Source organism: Amyelois transitella, chromosome 4, assembly GCF_032362555.1.
Source record: "Amyelois transitella isolate CPQ chromosome 4, ilAmyTran1.1, whole genome shotgun sequence".
Classification (NCBI taxonomy): domain Eukaryota; kingdom Metazoa; phylum Arthropoda; class Insecta; order Lepidoptera; family Pyralidae; genus Amyelois; species Amyelois transitella.
In genome coordinates this window covers 6,554,707-6,572,869 of record NC_083507.1, presented here as the reverse complement: position 1 = coordinate 6,572,869, position 18,163 = coordinate 6,554,707, and the positions used below count along the sequence as shown (strand labels likewise).

At 36.1% G+C, this 18,163-nt stretch overlaps 1 protein-coding gene across 1 annotated transcript; it reads left to right on the top strand.

Annotated features, from left to right (window-relative positions):
• The first annotated feature begins 541 nt into the window (after positions 1-541).
• Positions 542-16,792, top strand: LOC106138637 (potassium voltage-gated channel unc-103). Its single transcript, XM_060954579.1, has 20 exons — positions 542-1,059; positions 3,137-3,638; positions 4,701-4,787; positions 5,653-5,800; positions 6,470-6,651; positions 7,720-7,740; positions 10,701-10,855; positions 10,939-11,052; positions 11,126-11,247; positions 11,432-11,550; positions 11,824-12,014; positions 12,092-12,234; positions 12,567-12,760; positions 13,201-13,329; positions 13,603-13,747; positions 14,751-14,828; positions 15,174-15,562; positions 15,794-16,042; positions 16,176-16,339; positions 16,722-16,792. Exons 2-20 carry the CDS (start codon positions 3,390-3,392, stop codon positions 16,723-16,725), a joined length of 2,883 nt encoding a protein of 960 aa, XP_060810562.1. The 5' UTR covers positions 542-1,059; positions 3,137-3,389; the 3' UTR covers positions 16,726-16,792.
• Positions 16,793-18,163: the final 1,371 nt, after the last annotated feature.

Here is an 18,163-nt window from a genome sequence, read left to right as displayed (position 1 = left end):
AACAAATGAAAGTAGAATGAAAGACAACGTTAAAATATCCCATGTAAAGCAAGGGGTGCGAATGGAATGAAATAATTTTAATTCATGCACTCATGGTTTAATATCGTATAGTCACGGATCGGGGTGGTATTATTCAGCAGCACAGCATGGCGACACCATGCTTTCCTGCTGAAATGTTCGATGGGGGTAGGGACGTGGTGCGAGGTCACGCCTGCTCAATATAGAAATTACAGAATCGACACTAGGATAAAAGTTACAATACCTTTCATTTTGCAAAACTTTGGCAGCGTTCTATATTTAAAAAAAGTACAAAATTATGAAGCTATAAATATTGCTACAAAAAATTATTTTCACTCAAATTACACAGAAATCGCAGACGTTACGTTTGAATGAGAAACTTTAGAAAGTTAAACTCTATATCTCGATATTTGTGGCTAAGTTCGGGCGCAGTCGGGTCCGCTCGGGCAGGCGACGGCGCCATCGACGCGCGCACAGCGACCTCTTGCGTGCGCCGCTAGTGCCTCACCGAGTTTACCTCCGACGAACACGCTGCGGACTCCGCCGCTTCTCACACTGCCATCGAATTGTTATCCTAATTCGTTCCTAGGCCCTTAGCCTAAAACGAACGCGACGCGATTTACTTATACAATTTCTTACAAACCCATTGGTAAACCTCCTGACGGTTCACGCTCCGTACGAGCTTTCTTGTAAATGACTCGAGTCTTGATCGATCGACTGCATTAAAAAGTAAAATCTTTTACTATCGTTTTGCAGTTTTTTTTTGCAGATTTTTGAATTGCGATAGGATTATTAAACTTTATATTTATATATTTACTTGAAAGTGGTTGGAGGTCATTTGTGTTTAGCTTATTTTATAAGTGTGGTGCCGTCCAGTGCTTAGTTCATTGAGTGAACTGTGCAATTATTTTGAAGTTGTGTTTTTCTTGACGTATCTTGGGTTGCGAGAATTAGCAATTTCTTTTGATTTGTTATCGTACATATTAATTTGCTATTTCCGTGATAAAAGCGCGATCCATGCTTGGAGTTATGACTACCATGGTATGGTTTCCTTTGTCTACATTATGTACATTTTCTCTTGTAGTAACCAGGTAGTTTACTCTCACATTTGAACTTTAACAATGATATCCACCTGACAACGGAGATATCTCATCATTATATTTATCATATAGGTACTGATAAACATTGCTGAGTAGGTATGTACCTACATCATTACTATTTTGACAACTCAGTAGGTTGTCATAACAATCATGTAAGTAGAAGCTAGATTCTTGTAGATTAGTTTACGTCAGGTACCCCTACTTTTTATCTTATAAAATAGATATTTCGTGGCGTTTCTTGAGCCCTAACATATCAATGCATATAATATGACACAAATTAGAACAATATACGCTTATGTAATGGCGACTATGTGAAAACTATGCAGAGCATGTTGCCCCTCCCCTGGCATAAAAGCTGCCTCTGGCATCTGACAATCTGAACTAGCGCTATGCATATTTATCTTTGTCAGAACATTCTTGGCACGCATTCACATAGCTTGATCTTTTATATTTAGATTACATAGCCTACATATTTTTGACATAAACTAGTTATTTACTTATTTGAAAATATGGTAGGTACTCATGTAACCCTGTGTACACTTTACAGTTCTAGTGAAAGAGTACAAACCTAAGTACATAATAAAGTTGTCACCGCTCTAATATTATACAATCAATGTAAAATGTTTTCCTATCATTGTTTCGGGTTACGTAAAACAAGGGATGAGTTCCGTTACACAATAATCAAATGTAGTACAATAAGATAACAACTTGAATAGCAGATGGGCGTCCATTTTATTTATTACATAATTAACTTTAAGTTATAATGCAATATTTTTTTTCTAATAAGACAATATTCTATTCAGATTCATCATTCCGTTCCCTATTTCACACTTTCTTTTATCATATATTCACAAAACACTTGCATCTGCACTTTTCAAGCTGACGCTTTGTGAGGGGTTAGGGATAAGGGATCTAGGTCTGACAATTTATATGTACTCTTAATTATATAGTTTACAAAGATGTTTTGTGTTGCCACTACCCTCCAATTCAAATTGAATCATTCAAAATTTACATAACAGTTAAAATATGTATTTAATGATTAGTTCAAAGAGATTTGATTTCATAATCATACTTATGATACATCACTGTTGTATCCATGTCTAAAAATATTTCTTCTTTCATATGTATTACCTCACAGTCTTAGTGGTTTAATATTCGCCACCTTTAAAAGATACCCGAGTTCAAATCTCACAGACTCCTTTAATAAAACAAATATGATTCTTTATTTCTCGCCCCACATCGATTAGTTTACAAAAGATTAGATTACATAATAGCCAACGTATAAAAAAACAAAGTATTAAACAAGAAAAATACAGTATTCCATTAACTAATAGACGAAAATATAGTGGACTATGTTCGGACTCGTATGACACTGCTTCATTGCGATTAGATTTCGGCACTTACGAAATCAACTTTCGTTTCATTCTTGCTCCAACCCAATTCGGTAATTCGATTCCGATTCGTCCAATCGCTTTCTTTTATATAACAAGACTAAGTACATCTTTTGAATTTCTCCTTGTAGTAAGTTTTCAACTAATGTTTTATGAAATTGTTTATATTTTACTTGCAAAAAAGTTCTTTGTTACAATTGTCATTCACATAACTATTATATATTTATTTGTGCCGGCGTGCAAGGAAATGTCGCGCTCGCTCTCTTGCAAAGATGAAAAGATCCAACCGCCATTGACTCTTGTCTTAAATGAGGCCTCATCCTCCGCTTACAGCCGCTCGCCCCTCTTTGGCTATTCCCAGCTCGCTATAGTGCAAGTATACTTTTATGTTGTTTAGCCGACATTTGCAGAAATTTCTTCCGTTTTAAATGTCATTCCAACGTAACGACTTTCATTGTGTCACAGCAGAATTATTTTTATGATGATCATGAAAGTGTTACACCTCCGGGTATTGAGATAAAAGAAATAACAATACAATGATATATCAAACAACGGTCCCGTTAACATTCAACCACTTTTAAAATTCTGGCATTGTAACTACATTCATTTATTCAAACCATACCATAGTGATCATATCGAATTTCCTATCAATATATTAATTAGTTCTCATTTGACGAAAATAATTATAACGTAAACCGTCGGTATTCAAGAAACCGAAGATTCGCAAGTGTTGGGGAAGCTAAATCAATCATCTATGCAAAACACGGCCATTGCTCTGCTGGAGTCGGCTACGGCCTTCGAGAAAGCTGTGCTGGAATGTGAGCATTTCGAGGCATCGGAGCACGGTGGGTTTCGGTGAGAGCGTTGGGGCAGCAGCGACATGGAGGACCGGGGGCCGCCGGACGTGCCCTTGATCGTGACGCCGCCGTGCGCGGGCGGCGGCGGCGCAGCGCTGACCACCTCCCGCCGAGCTGCGTCCGCGCGGGGCTCCCGCGACGACGGCCCGCCTTCCACCTGGCGATCCTCCGTCCGTGTTCGCGACACTGGCTTCCGCGGCTCCCGAAAGAGCATCGTCCGTCTCGAACCGCCTTGTAATGGTCTCAACGGGTTGCCAGCCATCGGCAAGGAGGTAAATCACATAACTTGCCTGATCTTTGTTTCGACCAAAAGAATGACGGATTTGTATATTTTTAATAAAAGTGAAAATAATAGAGGACACTAATGCCGCAATAAATAAAAATACCAAGTTTACGAAACTAACGTAAACATAATAAACGAACTATTTAATTTAGTTATTTCATGTTATACTAGAAGCATAGATTTTTTTTAAATTATTAGACGTTGACAATCGACCTTTGAAAATTACCTTTGGTAAAAATTTACCATAAGTTTACATTAAGTAAAAAATGTCGGCCTTCTTATTGATAACTTTTCCATTAAACCTGGAGATGCTTAAAAAATAAAGACACAACACAATACTCTTACAACACTTATTATTTATCATGTAGTAGTTGTATAAGTAATCCTGGGTTAAAATCAATTATTTTAAAATATGAAAATGCCTTTTTAATTGAGTTGCATGAATTAGTACTTGGATGAAAATGTAAAAATTTAAATAATTTTACTCGACGCATGTGATGTAAATCATCTTTCATCTTCATGATTACTATTATACAGGACTACTTCCTTTCAGAAATTGGATTTGCTGTGTAAATATAATAGATAATCATAATAAAAAGGTAAAATTCCTGTAAGTTGATAATTTTAAAAATATAATTGAGATATTTAGTCGTCAATGTATCCAGAATTGGTACCTATCCTAGATTTAGGTACAACTAAAGAGGACTTTGAATAAAATTAATTTTGTTACATCTATTTTGAACTTTTGTTTAAAAGGTAATGATGATAGATGGTGCAAGACAAAGCCAGTCTAAGAAATTAGCCTCATATTACTTGCATAACTTCTGTCTGCTACGAGTACGAATATGCTGTGACGCACCTCTGAATATTATTTAGATTTCTACACAAATAATTCTTTACCTACTTTTCAGAGTTTACAATTTGACTTTCAGATATAATAAATAATAGATAATCTTAATCCGACAGATATCACATAATAATTGTGATTAAAAAAAATCTAATGAAACAAATATTGAGTTTCTTATAAAAAAATATTAATATTTGTCTACAGGTACTATCACTGGGCGCGACTAGTGGGCCCAAAGGGACGACGCAGCTATCTCACCCATGCACTATCCTCCACCATTCTCCTTACAAGGTAAGTATATAAATATAGCGTCCTAATGTTACCTAAAGGAATACAGTCACGTTTTATATTCTCTGTGAAACAGGGCTTTGAGTTTTAGTGCGTGAGTGGTTCACCTTGTAGTGAGGATGGCATGTCCAATTATGAAACTTACATTGCAGACATATAAAACGCAAGTAATAGCAATAAAACGTAAGTTTTTAATTTACACAAATAAAAAATGTGACTATTTAATTATTGGTACCTTATAAACACGAAGCGATTATATGAGAACTTAAAATTCAAAATTTTTGATTGAAATAAGAACTTGAGACAAAGATACTTAAAAGATTGCAACAATTACCACACGCTTGTATGTTTAACTTTTTATTCAGAAGATTTTTTCTATTAACATACTTTTATATGGCGTCTTCTTTTCCTTTCTCTCTCTCTATCATAAAATAAAGATAAAAATTTGGTAAAAAATATTTAAGCGTCTTTTCGTACAGGTTAAGCAAAATAATTCTCAAGAAATACCTACCTTCCAAATATCATTTATACAATTTCTTTATGCGTTGCTTAAAAAAACTACAAAAAGTCGCATAATCGCAATGCCCTCATTAACTTGCGTCACGCAATACAAACTAACTTTACACGCTACTACTTTAGTTTACGATGGTGATTAGTATATAAATATATATTAAATTTTATCAAACATTTTTGATTAAAGAAGAATTCACTTCCTGGCTCTCCCCTCCTTTTTAATCAATTTTATTTTTCTTAGAAAAGCTCCTGCGACCCCGGTTATTCTTTTGCTATGAGAAAAATGTAACTTTATATATTTTTGGTATAACAGAACTCCTTCAAGAGTTTTTAAAAAATCAAAATTTTCTTTCAGGCCGCTTGGGATTGGTTGATCCTCATATTGGTGATCTACACAGCAATATTCACACCCTACGTGGCCGCGTTTCAACTGAATGAGCCGGACTTTGACAAGCGCTCCCGCAGCTTTGGAGAAGACCCTATTGTTGTTATTGATATGATAGGTAAGACAGATATAATGCTACGGACCCCTGCCTCCGAAGCAAAATAAAGGAGGTATGATACTAGCTTACATGGATTAGATAGGTTGCTAACATCTCAGAACATTTTTAACTAATTACAATAAAACTTTTCTCAGTAGGAAATTCAGCGGATTTTTGTTACTAAGTAATTGTCTTGTTTATTCATGCAATGTTTACAAGAGAATCATCATTTTTTATGGCAAGAAGTGAAAGGTTTTATGTATGATAATCTATATTGTAGATTTTGATTAAATCTCCTTGTTGCTTTATTACTTTATTACTTGTAAACTACATACATACATACATATAATCACGTCCATATCTCTTGCGGGATAGACAGATAGGCAACGTTCAGCTGTTTGGCTTTATAATGGAATTGAGATTCAAATAGTGACAGGTTGCTAGCCCATCGCCTAAAAGAAGAATCCCAAGTTTATAAGCCTATCCCTTAGTCGCCTTTTACGACATCCATGGGAACGAGATGGAGTGGTCCTGTTCTTTTGTTTATTTGTGCCGGGAACCACACGGCACTTGTAAACTACTTGTAAAAATTATCTTGAAAAAATCATACACATACACGACTTTTTTCCTATAGAAACAAGACTAGCATGCCAAATTTATCTTAAATAAACGTAACGTTTTTGTTTTCAGTGGACGTTACATTCATTATTGACATACTAATAAACTTCCGCACGACCTTCGTGAACGCGGCCGATGAAGTGGAGTCTGACCCCGCCAAGATCGCGATGCACTACCTCCGAGGCTGGTTCGTCATCGACCTGGTCGCAGCCATCCCCTTCGATCTTCTGCTCTTCGGCACCGACACCGATGAAGTGAGCCGCCTTTCCTCCAACTCCCACTATTAAATCAATCTCATCCCACAAAACACATAACAAATTTACGAGTAGAAATAGAGGAATCAGTGCCTAAATTTTAGAGAACAGCCGACAGATATCAGTTGTCCGAAACTATTTAATGTCGATGACGTTAAAGGTTAACGAGCTCTGTGTGACTAGAAAATATAAATTATATATTATGACTAATGGCTGAGACAATGTTTACTTTGTTTGTTTAATAATCTATTATTTAGATAAAAAATAACTAATTTCAGCTGATTAATCATAAAACTGAAATTTTGCAAACCGTATGATAAAAACCTGTGTTATTGTGTGCAGTTAAAAATAATTTAATATCTAAATACTAAAAAATATTTACTACCGCAGTAACATTTAAATTTCTCGTCACAAATTGTTCAGTCAACCTTGAATCCCGAACCAAAATTAACCCTTCAGTAGACTTGTAACAAGATTTTAAAGTATCTGAGGCCATACAATACAATAAGATTAGGTTGCGAAGGTACACAACAGTAGGAACAAAAAACCGTGTAAACAGGTATAGTATACAAAAGAAGATCAAGAAAGGATTAAATAAAGTCTGTATTTAGAATTAATATCAATAATCACAAAACGTTTCAAATTGGAGCAACCTACGTTCGGGATAGACATGAATGTAATTTTCGGACAAATGAAACTGCGGACGTTATTATAAATCACATGAAGTAGTGGAATGCATTTATTGCAACTATCACTATTGATTAGGGAACCACGATTATGATTGAAAATAATATTATTCTTAGTTTAACGCCTAACACATCATGGAATAAATTATCAAAGGTTTCATGTCATCCGCTCTCTTTTCTTTTATAGTCTATATGTTTTATTTTTATTGTTTAATTCTTATAATATTGTGAGCTATTCTTGATCACCTAGTTACTTGTTATTTTATTTAATACAAATATAACAATTTTCATATTTTATATTATCATTTTGATTTTATATTCACAATATGGAGAGCCCGAAGGTGGGTGCGTATTGAATTTGTTATACCATTTCTTGTTACAGCAGGGGCTGGAAAGTGATGAGGTATACCATCTTTGTGAACTATTTTTATGTTGCTGCCACTCGATTTAACATTTTAGTTAATTTAATATTGTTGATTAATTTCCACTAGCATTTCAAATCCACAAAGCGAATGATTAATGGAAGATAAGGACGCTTCCCATGAGCATTATTATGATCATTTTCAAATATCACATCGTGCCGAACATCGCCCAACATCGAGGCTCACTCGCTAGCACGAGCTTGCCCGCGCTCGATTTCACTCGATATGGATTTTAGCGTTTCTCGTATCGGAGGTAGCAGCCACTCGTTCATGATACTATCTATTCACACTAGCCAAAATGGGTGTGAAAAAGAATTTATAGATCGTTTTATCTATCAAAACAATGTAGCTATATTTACAATAATATGAAATAAATATAGCCGTAATTCGACAGAGTTGTAGCGAATGCCCTACTGCTAAGGTGACCTCCAGAGGACCTTCACCTCTTCCTACTTTGGCTAATAATATTTTTAGCTTTAGTAACCTAATTATGCTTCGATTAAATAACTTTAAAGTAAGGCATATCTAGTTTAGAAGTAATAAGATATATCCTAAGTAAGGAATGGTACTTTGGCACATTGGTTAATAAATTTATTTTAATAAAAGCTACAAAAGCCCTGTTTTATATTGTTCCGAAATAGAGGCGGGATGTTTTATTGGCTTATCATCAGAAAGAGCAAATTTCACAAGTGCACAGAGCTTGTCAGCAAAATACGCTCACACTTCCCAGACGATATATAAATATATAATAGGAAAATCGTCATAATTTCACGACATGAAGCACAAGGTTTTATTCAGTCTCTAACATACATACTGAAGGCACCCACCTTACATAAAGCAATAATGAACAAATTGTATTTGATACAATGATACGTCTTATCAGTTATATCCTTTCTACATTCTGTACTTTTTATTATTTTCCTACTTAATATAAAGTGTTCCCAAATTGGTTTCCACTCAATTGTGTCACTATCATATGATTCATTTGAAATATTGAATTTATTCGGTTTTAACCAAGTACCTCATTAGTGTTCATTTTTTTATATTTTACAATACTTTTATATGAAACTGACACAGTTAGATGACATTTTTAATTTTTTATGTTTTTCTTGTTGAAATAAATTATTTCCAACTGTTGTATTTTTTTTGTTTACATTTCCATTTTTTTCCCTTGTTCCTGTTTACTGATCATAAATTATGTCTTAAAATGTTGTCATATCACGCCACCTCAATCATATAAATTAAATCATTTCACGGCAAATTATTTCTATCTTTTCAAAATTTCGCACAAATTCTAATAATAATGAGGTATTTTTTTAAAACCTGCATGGTTCTCAAATTTCTCAATCAAAAATATCCAAGAAATGGATTCCAAACCATATTTGGTCAATTTTATTTAAGTTCGCCTTTTGAACATGAGGATATTATTCCTGTAAATGATACCTATAGAATAGGGCCCAAATATTAACTTGTCTGAATTCGTCATATTTGACCAGATATATAAATTGTTTTAACAAAACATAATAATATGTAAATACAGTCATCAAAAGACTGAAATTGTTTTGTTTTCCTAAGTCTGAATTTTCATAGATCAGCTGCTGCCTTTAAAACTGGCTCTATCTATTAAGACATAAATGATGTGTCTAATACAAGATACTTATAACAATTCAAGATTTAGCAAAGTTTTACACATTTTAAGTAGTAAAGTAATGTAGAAAGCTACCTATAGTTAGTTTTAAAATAATTTTTTTCTTGGCAACCTTCTGTGACATCAACAGGAATAAGATGACTATCCTACAAGTAACCTCAAACTGTTTCAAATATTGTAAAATATATCGATTTTCAAATTTAAAAAAGAAACTGAAGCGAGCGTACGTCCATATAGAATGTGCGATAGAATTTGATAACTTCAGCCAGCATACATTTGGATTGAAGAAAATTACTAAATCAAGGTTTTAAACCGTAGTTTCAATTTAATTTAAGGCCCACTAATTATATATTAATGCGACTACAAAACGAAAGGATTGACATCAAAACTAGGTAAGAGAGGATTTTATTGTATCTACATATAATATAAGTATGCAGGTAGGTACAGAATTCGAGGTGACATCGCAATTGTAACTATTGTAAGTAACAGCTAATTAAAAAGTCTGAAAAGCTTAATTTGGTACCGTTTTGGAATTTTCTTTATCATAATACTTAGTGACTGTAATTTTTATTGGTCTTTCTAATTAATTTGAAAATCATTTCTTTGAAAAATAATGTTTGTGTTTTAGTAACGTCTCGGTAATAAAAAAAATGTTATCTCGTCTTGATATTATGATCGTGGTAAGAATAAAGTTCTTTAAATTCCTATCTGGAAGTTTTGTTAACATGAATAAAGACAGGATCAAATACAATAGTATTAAATATTTTACAAAATTAAAAAAAAACCGGTTATAACTCTGCATACTAAATATAATTTTTTAACACATGCATAATCTTATTCTTGACATTTTAATCACAGGCACAGATACATCCACGTATTGCGTAATTTTGCCTACTAAATTGTTTTAAGATATTAAAAGCTTAAAAGTCGTAAAAGATATATTTTTACATAATATTCTTAAAACTACTTATAATAATTATTAACTTAAATAATACTGTACAAATTGTCAACAAGTACTTTACTAGAATTAACATAATATGCACCGCATTATGTAAGATGCCAGCTAATTTTATAGTTTTCAAAACAATCGCTTGTAATCCTGCAACAAATAATAAGTTGAGCTCGACAGCATATCATAGCAACTTTTGCTTAGTTAGCGTGGTTTTGCTGCGAGGCCTCGTTGATGCTATTTAGTGAAAGGCGAACGTTTGATCCAAATGCTTGAGTTGCGGCTAAGTTAGTTTGCTGTAGTTCAGGCGGTGAGGGGCTCTGAGCTGTGATTGCTGGTTGCAGACGACGACGCTCATCGGCCTCCTGAAGACTGCCCGCCTGCTGCGGCTCGTGCGTGTCGCGCGCAAAATTGATAGATACTCCGAATATGGCACTGCCGTCCTACTACTTCTTATGTCCACCTTTGTGCTTATTGCGCACTGGCTGGCTTGTCTGTGGTAAGATTCTTTCCTTACAAAGTATTTAGCACAGTAACTGTAAACAAATATCATATAATAAATTATTACAATTAATTATACAGGTATGCTATCGGAAGCTGGGAACGTCCCCAGCTTCACGCTCCCATTGGATGGCTCGATGCTCTTGCCAATGACGTGCAAGCATCATATGATAATTCTACAGGACCATCCATGAGGTAAATATTGATCTAAAAACTTGATAAATTCTTAAGTCAACTATTCCTTTTAAAAAATAATTTTTGATTTTAGATCCCGATACATCACTGCCCTATATTTTACTTGCACTTCTCTTACGAGTGTGGGATTTGGAAACGTAGCTCCTAATACTGATATGGAAAAAGGATTTACAATATTCGTCATGCTTGTTGGATGTAAGTTAAAGTAATGCATTTAAAATATAATAAATACATTTAGCACCGACCTTCACTACCTTATAATTGGCAAGTGACGATTCCAATCGACTTACCCCACTAGACTAGAACGTAGCTCAAAAAATTAAATAGGTGCATACTTATGTAAACTTTGCATATTCATTGGTATCATTATTTATTTCAGCTTTGATGTACGCCAGTATTTTTGGAAACGTATCGGCAATAATACAACGGCTTTATTCTGGGACAGCTCGTTATCATACACAAATATTAAGAGTTCGAGAATTCATAAGATTTCACCAGGTGAGTTGCAATGACTTTGTATTCACAATGTTTCATCTTAACAATATAAACTGCAAAGGTGGCTGGCTAACTGATCTATCAACAAACAGTCCAAACTACTGGATCGATCGCGCTAAACTTTGGCATACCGATAGCCATTATAATATAGGCATTTGCTAATGAAGGATTGGATAAATTCTTTCAAGGAATAAAAGTTTGAAAAAAAATGCAGCAGACCTGGCAATTGCGGGCAACAGCTGTTTAATTTGTTCCATATCGCTTGGTTTGTTTCAGATCGCTAACCCCCTGCGACAAAGACTCGAAGAATATTTCCAACATGCGTGGAGTTATACCAATGGCATAGATACGTCGAGTTTACTGAAAGGATTTCCAGAATGCCTTCAGGCCGACATCTGTCTCCATCTCAACCGCAATTTATTGGCAAATTGCTCAGCGTTCGAAGGTGCTAGTCCAGGTTGTTTGAGGTAATCTCTCGCTCATAATTTATGATAAATACCATTACTTTTGGGTTCTTCAAATAACTCTAATTTAATTTCCACAGAGCCCTTTCCTTGAGATTCAAGACCACGCATGCGCCCCCTGGTGAAACACTGGTCCATCGGGGCGACGTCCTTACGTCCTTATATTTCGTTTCAAGAGGATCTATAGAAATTCTAAAAGATGACATCGTTATGGCTATTTTAGGTAAGATTATTTTAATAAGTTACGATATTTTCTTAATCGTCAAATATCGTTGAATATTATTGAAAGATCCCATTTAAGTGGTCACCTGAAGAACTTACACAAAATTTTATCTGTGCATTTTTACAGTCCTAGAATCGCTCAGTTCTACATATTAATTTTACTCTCATAATCATGTTCGTCCACAAGCAATTTTTAACTTAAAAAATACAATTCTTATTAACCACAGTAGAATTAGTCAAGGTACTATGTGTTACAAATGCAACAATTTTCGGCACTAAAATCGCATCGGGCTCCGGTTTCGAATAAGCAGCACAGACTGATTTATTTCTTAGGCAAAGACGACATCTTCGGCGAGAACCCTTGTATCTACCCGACGGTGGGGCGCAGCAACTGCCGCGTGCGCGCGCTCACGTATTGCGACCTGCACCGCGTGCATCGAGACGATCTACTGGACGTGCTGGACTTCTATCCCGAGTTTCGATCCTCCTTCGTCAACAACCTCGAGATAACCTACAATATGAGAGACGTAAGTAACTACCTACTATTTATTTTAATTTGTGTATTTTCATGACGAAATTTACTGGACGTGCTTGTCTTCTACTTCTTTGTCAATAAACTCAAGATCACGTATAATATGCGAGAAGTCAGTCTCTATTGACAATTCATCATAATTTTTATCATTTTTGCGACAATCATTTGCCTGGATTTCTACTCCAAGTTCCATTCCTTCTTCATCAACAACCACATACCTAGATCACATTAATATGCCAGATATATTATCTACTACCTACAGCTCAATGATTCCTAATTACATACCTATATCATTTTTCACAACTTCTTGTTTCGCTCCACTTCAGACAAAATTAAATATTAGATTATTTAGGTGGATTATTATAATCAGAGATGGAAGATATAAAAAGGATGAAAGTATTAGTTTAATCAAATTTGTTACGTTGATGGCTGCAGGAAGAACTGTGTGGCATCGAACCTCGTCGCAGGATGCGTTACGAGAACCCCAGCGAAGCGCGGCTGCTTCGGGAAGCGTACGCGCGCACTACTCGCCGCCCGCACACCGAAACTTTCGCGGAGAAAGTTGTAAGTATATCAGTAGTTATAAGAAAAAAGTACAAGTTTAAGTAAGTGGAAATGGCAAACAATTCCCTGATAATAATATGTCCCCAGCTACAAAACTTGTAACTAAATGGCGACGTTTAATAAATTAGATTCCAAAGACTTGACTGCAACGTTGAATACTCAAAAGCTGCGACGTAACTCAGAACTATAATTCGAATACACACTAAGTCTTATCTCTGTATTTATGTCAAAACATTGTTATACATATCTTCCGTTAATTGATTTGAATTGCAGGACTCTCAGTGTAGCGACGATGACACCGAATCTCCAGCGAGCCGTGGGATCCTTGAGTTTTCCACCGACAAGGCCGGTCAAGACGTGACACCCCTCAATTTCAACTTCAGCAAACAACGATCCACTACGCTCAACTCAATCACGGGTAAATATAGCACTCTCGATGCAAAGGAATGTCAGTTCGTTATTCATCTTTCAGTTTTAAAACCAACCGTTCACGATAGCACCCATGTACAGTGCGAGATTAATATGCCAGCCTCAAAACTTGTGTAATATGAATGAAAACAGATAAATTTGTTCTCCTCGTAAAGTGGAAATTATTAATCCCTTGACAAACTATAACTTACAATATGAACTATAATAAAAACGGTTAAAAAATTTTAGAACTAAATATTAATTTAATTTCACCAAATGAATATTTACTTTAAAATTTTTTAACCGTTTTTATTATAGTTCATTACTATTTTACTATAAAAAGTTTTATTATTAGTGTACTTTTTATCATAAAGTATCACACAACTGCCGATACAGGACATGGGTGTTGTCTTATATTTTTTAAATATTTTTATAGAGTAGAAAGTACACATAGAAACTGAATGGAGCCGCATATGTATAATCCCCTTTTTATTCAGAACCCTTAACCATGACTATCACTTTTATTCGTTTATTAATTTCTGATTTTAAGGCTGATTTTAAAACAAATACAAAGTTACTTACAGTTAACCAATAAATTTATGGTCAATATTAAACTTTAATTTTTTTCTTCTTTTAAGTTTTTATTATCTTCAATATACTTTCAACTATATCTTACTTAAGGTAACAAAAGAAAGACATAACCTAAACTCTGAAGGTAAATTAATTTTGCTATAGGTCTCAAAATTGGGTAAAATTTTGTTTTATTAAAGCAGCATGAGTATGCTTCTTGTTGAAGTACCAATTTTTTATTTAATTATTTACTCCTGTTGATGGTGAAGCGGGTGTGGGGTGGAGGACCGTGCGAGTGTTTGCCACGCTCATAAATATGATGCCATATTCAATCAACTGACATAAAACCTCCTTGGTTTTCAATATAATTTTCGTGGTGTAACCGCATCGTCCCCCGCCCCGCCGCCCCCGCCGCCCGCTCTGAGCGCGGCCCTTGTGTGCAGGCATGCTAGCGCAACTAAAACGGAGCTTCCCAGACCTCTACCATCATAAAACACACCAGCCGCTGCACAACAAGTACTGTAAGTATGCATTAACAATCCTAGTGCATGTTTTGATTCATAATTTAACTTCGGACTAAAAACATTGTAAAATTCCCATAAAATTATCTGTAAATTTGTAAATTACAAATATGTAGGTATGAGCACCAATAGTTTATTCAAAAAGATATTTAGAAAAATCATAAAATCAAAAGTATGGAATACCACCTTAAACTATGTGACAAACTTATAAAAATCTGCCTAATCAAAATATTTTTAAAGAACAACTAACATTTATTTAATACTATGTTTTAAAGTACATACATCTACAATCTTTCATTCACACTGTGCAAAAGGCAATCGATGTTAAATGTGTACAAATTTCAGCGCAATCAACACCACAAACGTACAGAGGTCGCGGTGCGGTGCGGCGGCAGTCGTCGGTGGGGCCCCTGAACGACACGTCGCCGCTCACGGGGGCAGCTGCGGCCGGCGAGCCAGCTGTCAGCACGCCCGCCCACAGCGCCACCCTACCCGTTTCAAGCCTCAGTACCAATCCCAGCTCCTATTACACCAATGCCTCTCCTAGTCCTCCCGCCGCGCCGCCTGCTCCCGTCCACGTCTCGTGTGATGACATCCTCGCGCCCGCAGCGCCAACGTGCGCGGCACGAACCCCGTCATCCCGCTCCGCTCCACATTCCGCTGTGAATCTCCATCAAACCGGCCGGCCTGCTGCTTTGTCTTTTCATTCGGAAAAGGCTCAAAATGCTGCAGTGGTATGTATTACCTATACTCTACTGAGAATTTGCCACCGTACTAAGTCGATGTCACATATTACCATGTCAGCTGCTAAAGCTGTAATGCTGGTCGTAGTCATAGAAAAAATTGTCATAAATCCCCTCCTCCTAACGCTATTGCACATATTGATATTAATAAATAATTAAGAAATTATTATGTTACCTTCAATCTACAACAACAGATTTTACGTATTCCTGTTTTACTTACAGGATAGTATTTCACCACAGTACCAAAACGTGGGTTCAGCTGCGACGGCGGCATCAGTGGCCACTGTGCTAACGAGGCTAGAGGAGCTAAGCAGACGTGTGGCGGTCCTAGAAAGTGGGTTGACGGCAGACGTGCGACGCATCCTACAGCTGCTGCAAGCTCGCGAACCAAATCACCATAACTCGCAACCTACTCACACGCCATCGCAATCTATGCCAAAAGCCTCGTTATCTGTTCCTCAAACGAATGAGGTAATTGCTATACGAAACCTCTTTAAACTGTTAATGTCATAAAACTGAGAATAACATACTACTAATATTGCAATTGAGATATTAAACCAAGAGATTATTATTGGAGAGCGTTCAATTTCATCTAACTGAACAGAATCATTGGGAATGGAGTTGGAACGGCGACCGGGAGCGAGGTGCGGCGCGGTACGGACGAGAGCGCGTGGAGCGCACGCCCGGCGTCCAGCGCTCCGCCTCGGAGCCCCACGCGCCCGTGCCGCCGGCCCTGCCGCCTCCTCCGCACTCGCACTCTTTCTACAGGTATCCGTAACCAAAACTTAAAAATACTTAAAATAATATTATGTACTTGATCCATACTATTCAAAGCGGGTTTTTTCAATGCGATGATTACCTCAAAACAACAATTTAATACCCAATTGTTGACTGATAATACTGATACTGATAATGCTTCTAGCATTAAGTCCGCCAATTGTGCTATACATTTGTATTTTGTGCAATGAAGTTTAAATAAATTCTTAAAGGTGTCTAATATATTCATCATACCTACATTGTATTTATTTTTTCACTAACTATACAACATTTAACGTCAACCGCATCCGGTATTTAAGCATTAGTAGGTACTATTAAACTGTTTTATTACAATTAAATCAAAGATAATATTTATTTAATTCTCTGGTAACAGGTAGTGTGAGGCAGGCGAGACGAGCGCTCTCCGCTCCCGGCCCTCGACGCGCTCGCTCGCTGAGTCCGCCTCGTGCGGCTCGCTGGCGGGGCCCGACGCGGCGCTGCCCGGCTGCACGCGCCCGTGCCCGCCGGGGACGGCGCGCGCGCGCTTCCACTTCTGCCGGCGTGTGCGCACCGCGCGCTCCAGGCACGACGACGCCCGGAGCTTCCTCTGACGCGGCTACACCCCACACATGGACCAATTTTGTACTTCAGTTAATGCCTAAATTAACGTCCTAGCGAGTGGGCTGACCGCTCCGCCAGTGCCGAGTCCATTTGTTATATAATATTTCTCGTACGAGCGCTTTAGTAAACTAGAAGTCCAGCGAGCCGGACCGGTAAGAATGTTGTAAACTAGGATTCGATGTACCTATCGTGTACCAAACTCGAGTGTTTCGAAACGCAATAAGTGATGGATATATTGGGTGCTTTAATTTTATGTAATTTACAGGCTTTTAATGTGAGCCGTTTTTGAATCGATTACGTATAATTATATAATTACGATAGCACTATCTGGCAGTATTACAATTATCGCGATACACGTTTGTTATTAATTCTCATTGTAATCCTGAATGCAAATTTCGTACCCATCGATTATGATTTACGATCAATCTCATCCGTTTCATAATGAGGTTTATAAGACTGAGAGACTACGTAAATACCGTGAACTGTATTTCCAGAAGAGAGTAAATAAATAACGCTTCTACCCGTCCTTGCTCCTTGCCTTCACATAGTAGCTAGGTAAAGTCTTTAACTACTATGGTCAAAATCAACTGAAATGCTCGTTGTGGAAGTGCGTTTATGAAGAAAACTTAACACATAGGTATATACCTACAATACGGCATTCTTTAAATAAGCATAGCTATATAAATATTGTCTCAAACTATTTTCTACTTCATGTTGATGGTTCGCGTTTGAAAATATAAAATTTGCTAAAAAAAGGTTAAGAAAATTTAATGAGACGAAAACGGTAATAAAATTAATTGGTTTGTTTATGCATAAGATTTACTAAATTGTGGCTCAAAATTATTTAATTTATGTGTATTTAAGGTAAGTTCCGCCAATATATCATTGTAAGCAATAATGAAACCCACCATATTGTAGGAGGTATCTTAATAGTCTAAGTTACTAAAGCAACTCTATTGTTAATTGACGTGCAGATAGTGCTATAGAACTAATGTTTATTACCTTCTTGTGAAACAAAAAAATAATAATATTTTTATTTTGCTAAAGGTAAAATTAAATATCAATCAAACATAACATCAATATAATATTATACTATGGACATATAAATAATTTCTACATTATACTACAAAATAACACACTATGATATAATAATATATGTATATGTTATTAGCAAAGATCGGAATAGGTAGATTGAATTGGGGTCAATGAACTGAA

What these genes read in the sequence shown, in the direction of transcription:
- LOC106138637 (XM_060954579.1), top strand. Translation starts at nt 3,390, where the DNA reads ATGGAGGACCGGGGGCCGCCGGACGTGCCCTTGATCGTGACGCCGCCG. An exon ending in TCTACAGGACCATCCATGAG is followed by an intron (nt 11,053 to 11,125) that starts GTAAATATTGAT and finishes TTTTGATTTTAG; the next exon opens with ATCCCGATACATCACTGCCC. An exon ending in TACGCTCAACTCAATCACGG is followed by an intron (nt 13,748 to 14,750) that starts GTAAATATAGCA and finishes CCTTGTGTGCAG; the next exon opens with GCATGCTAGCGCAACTAAAA.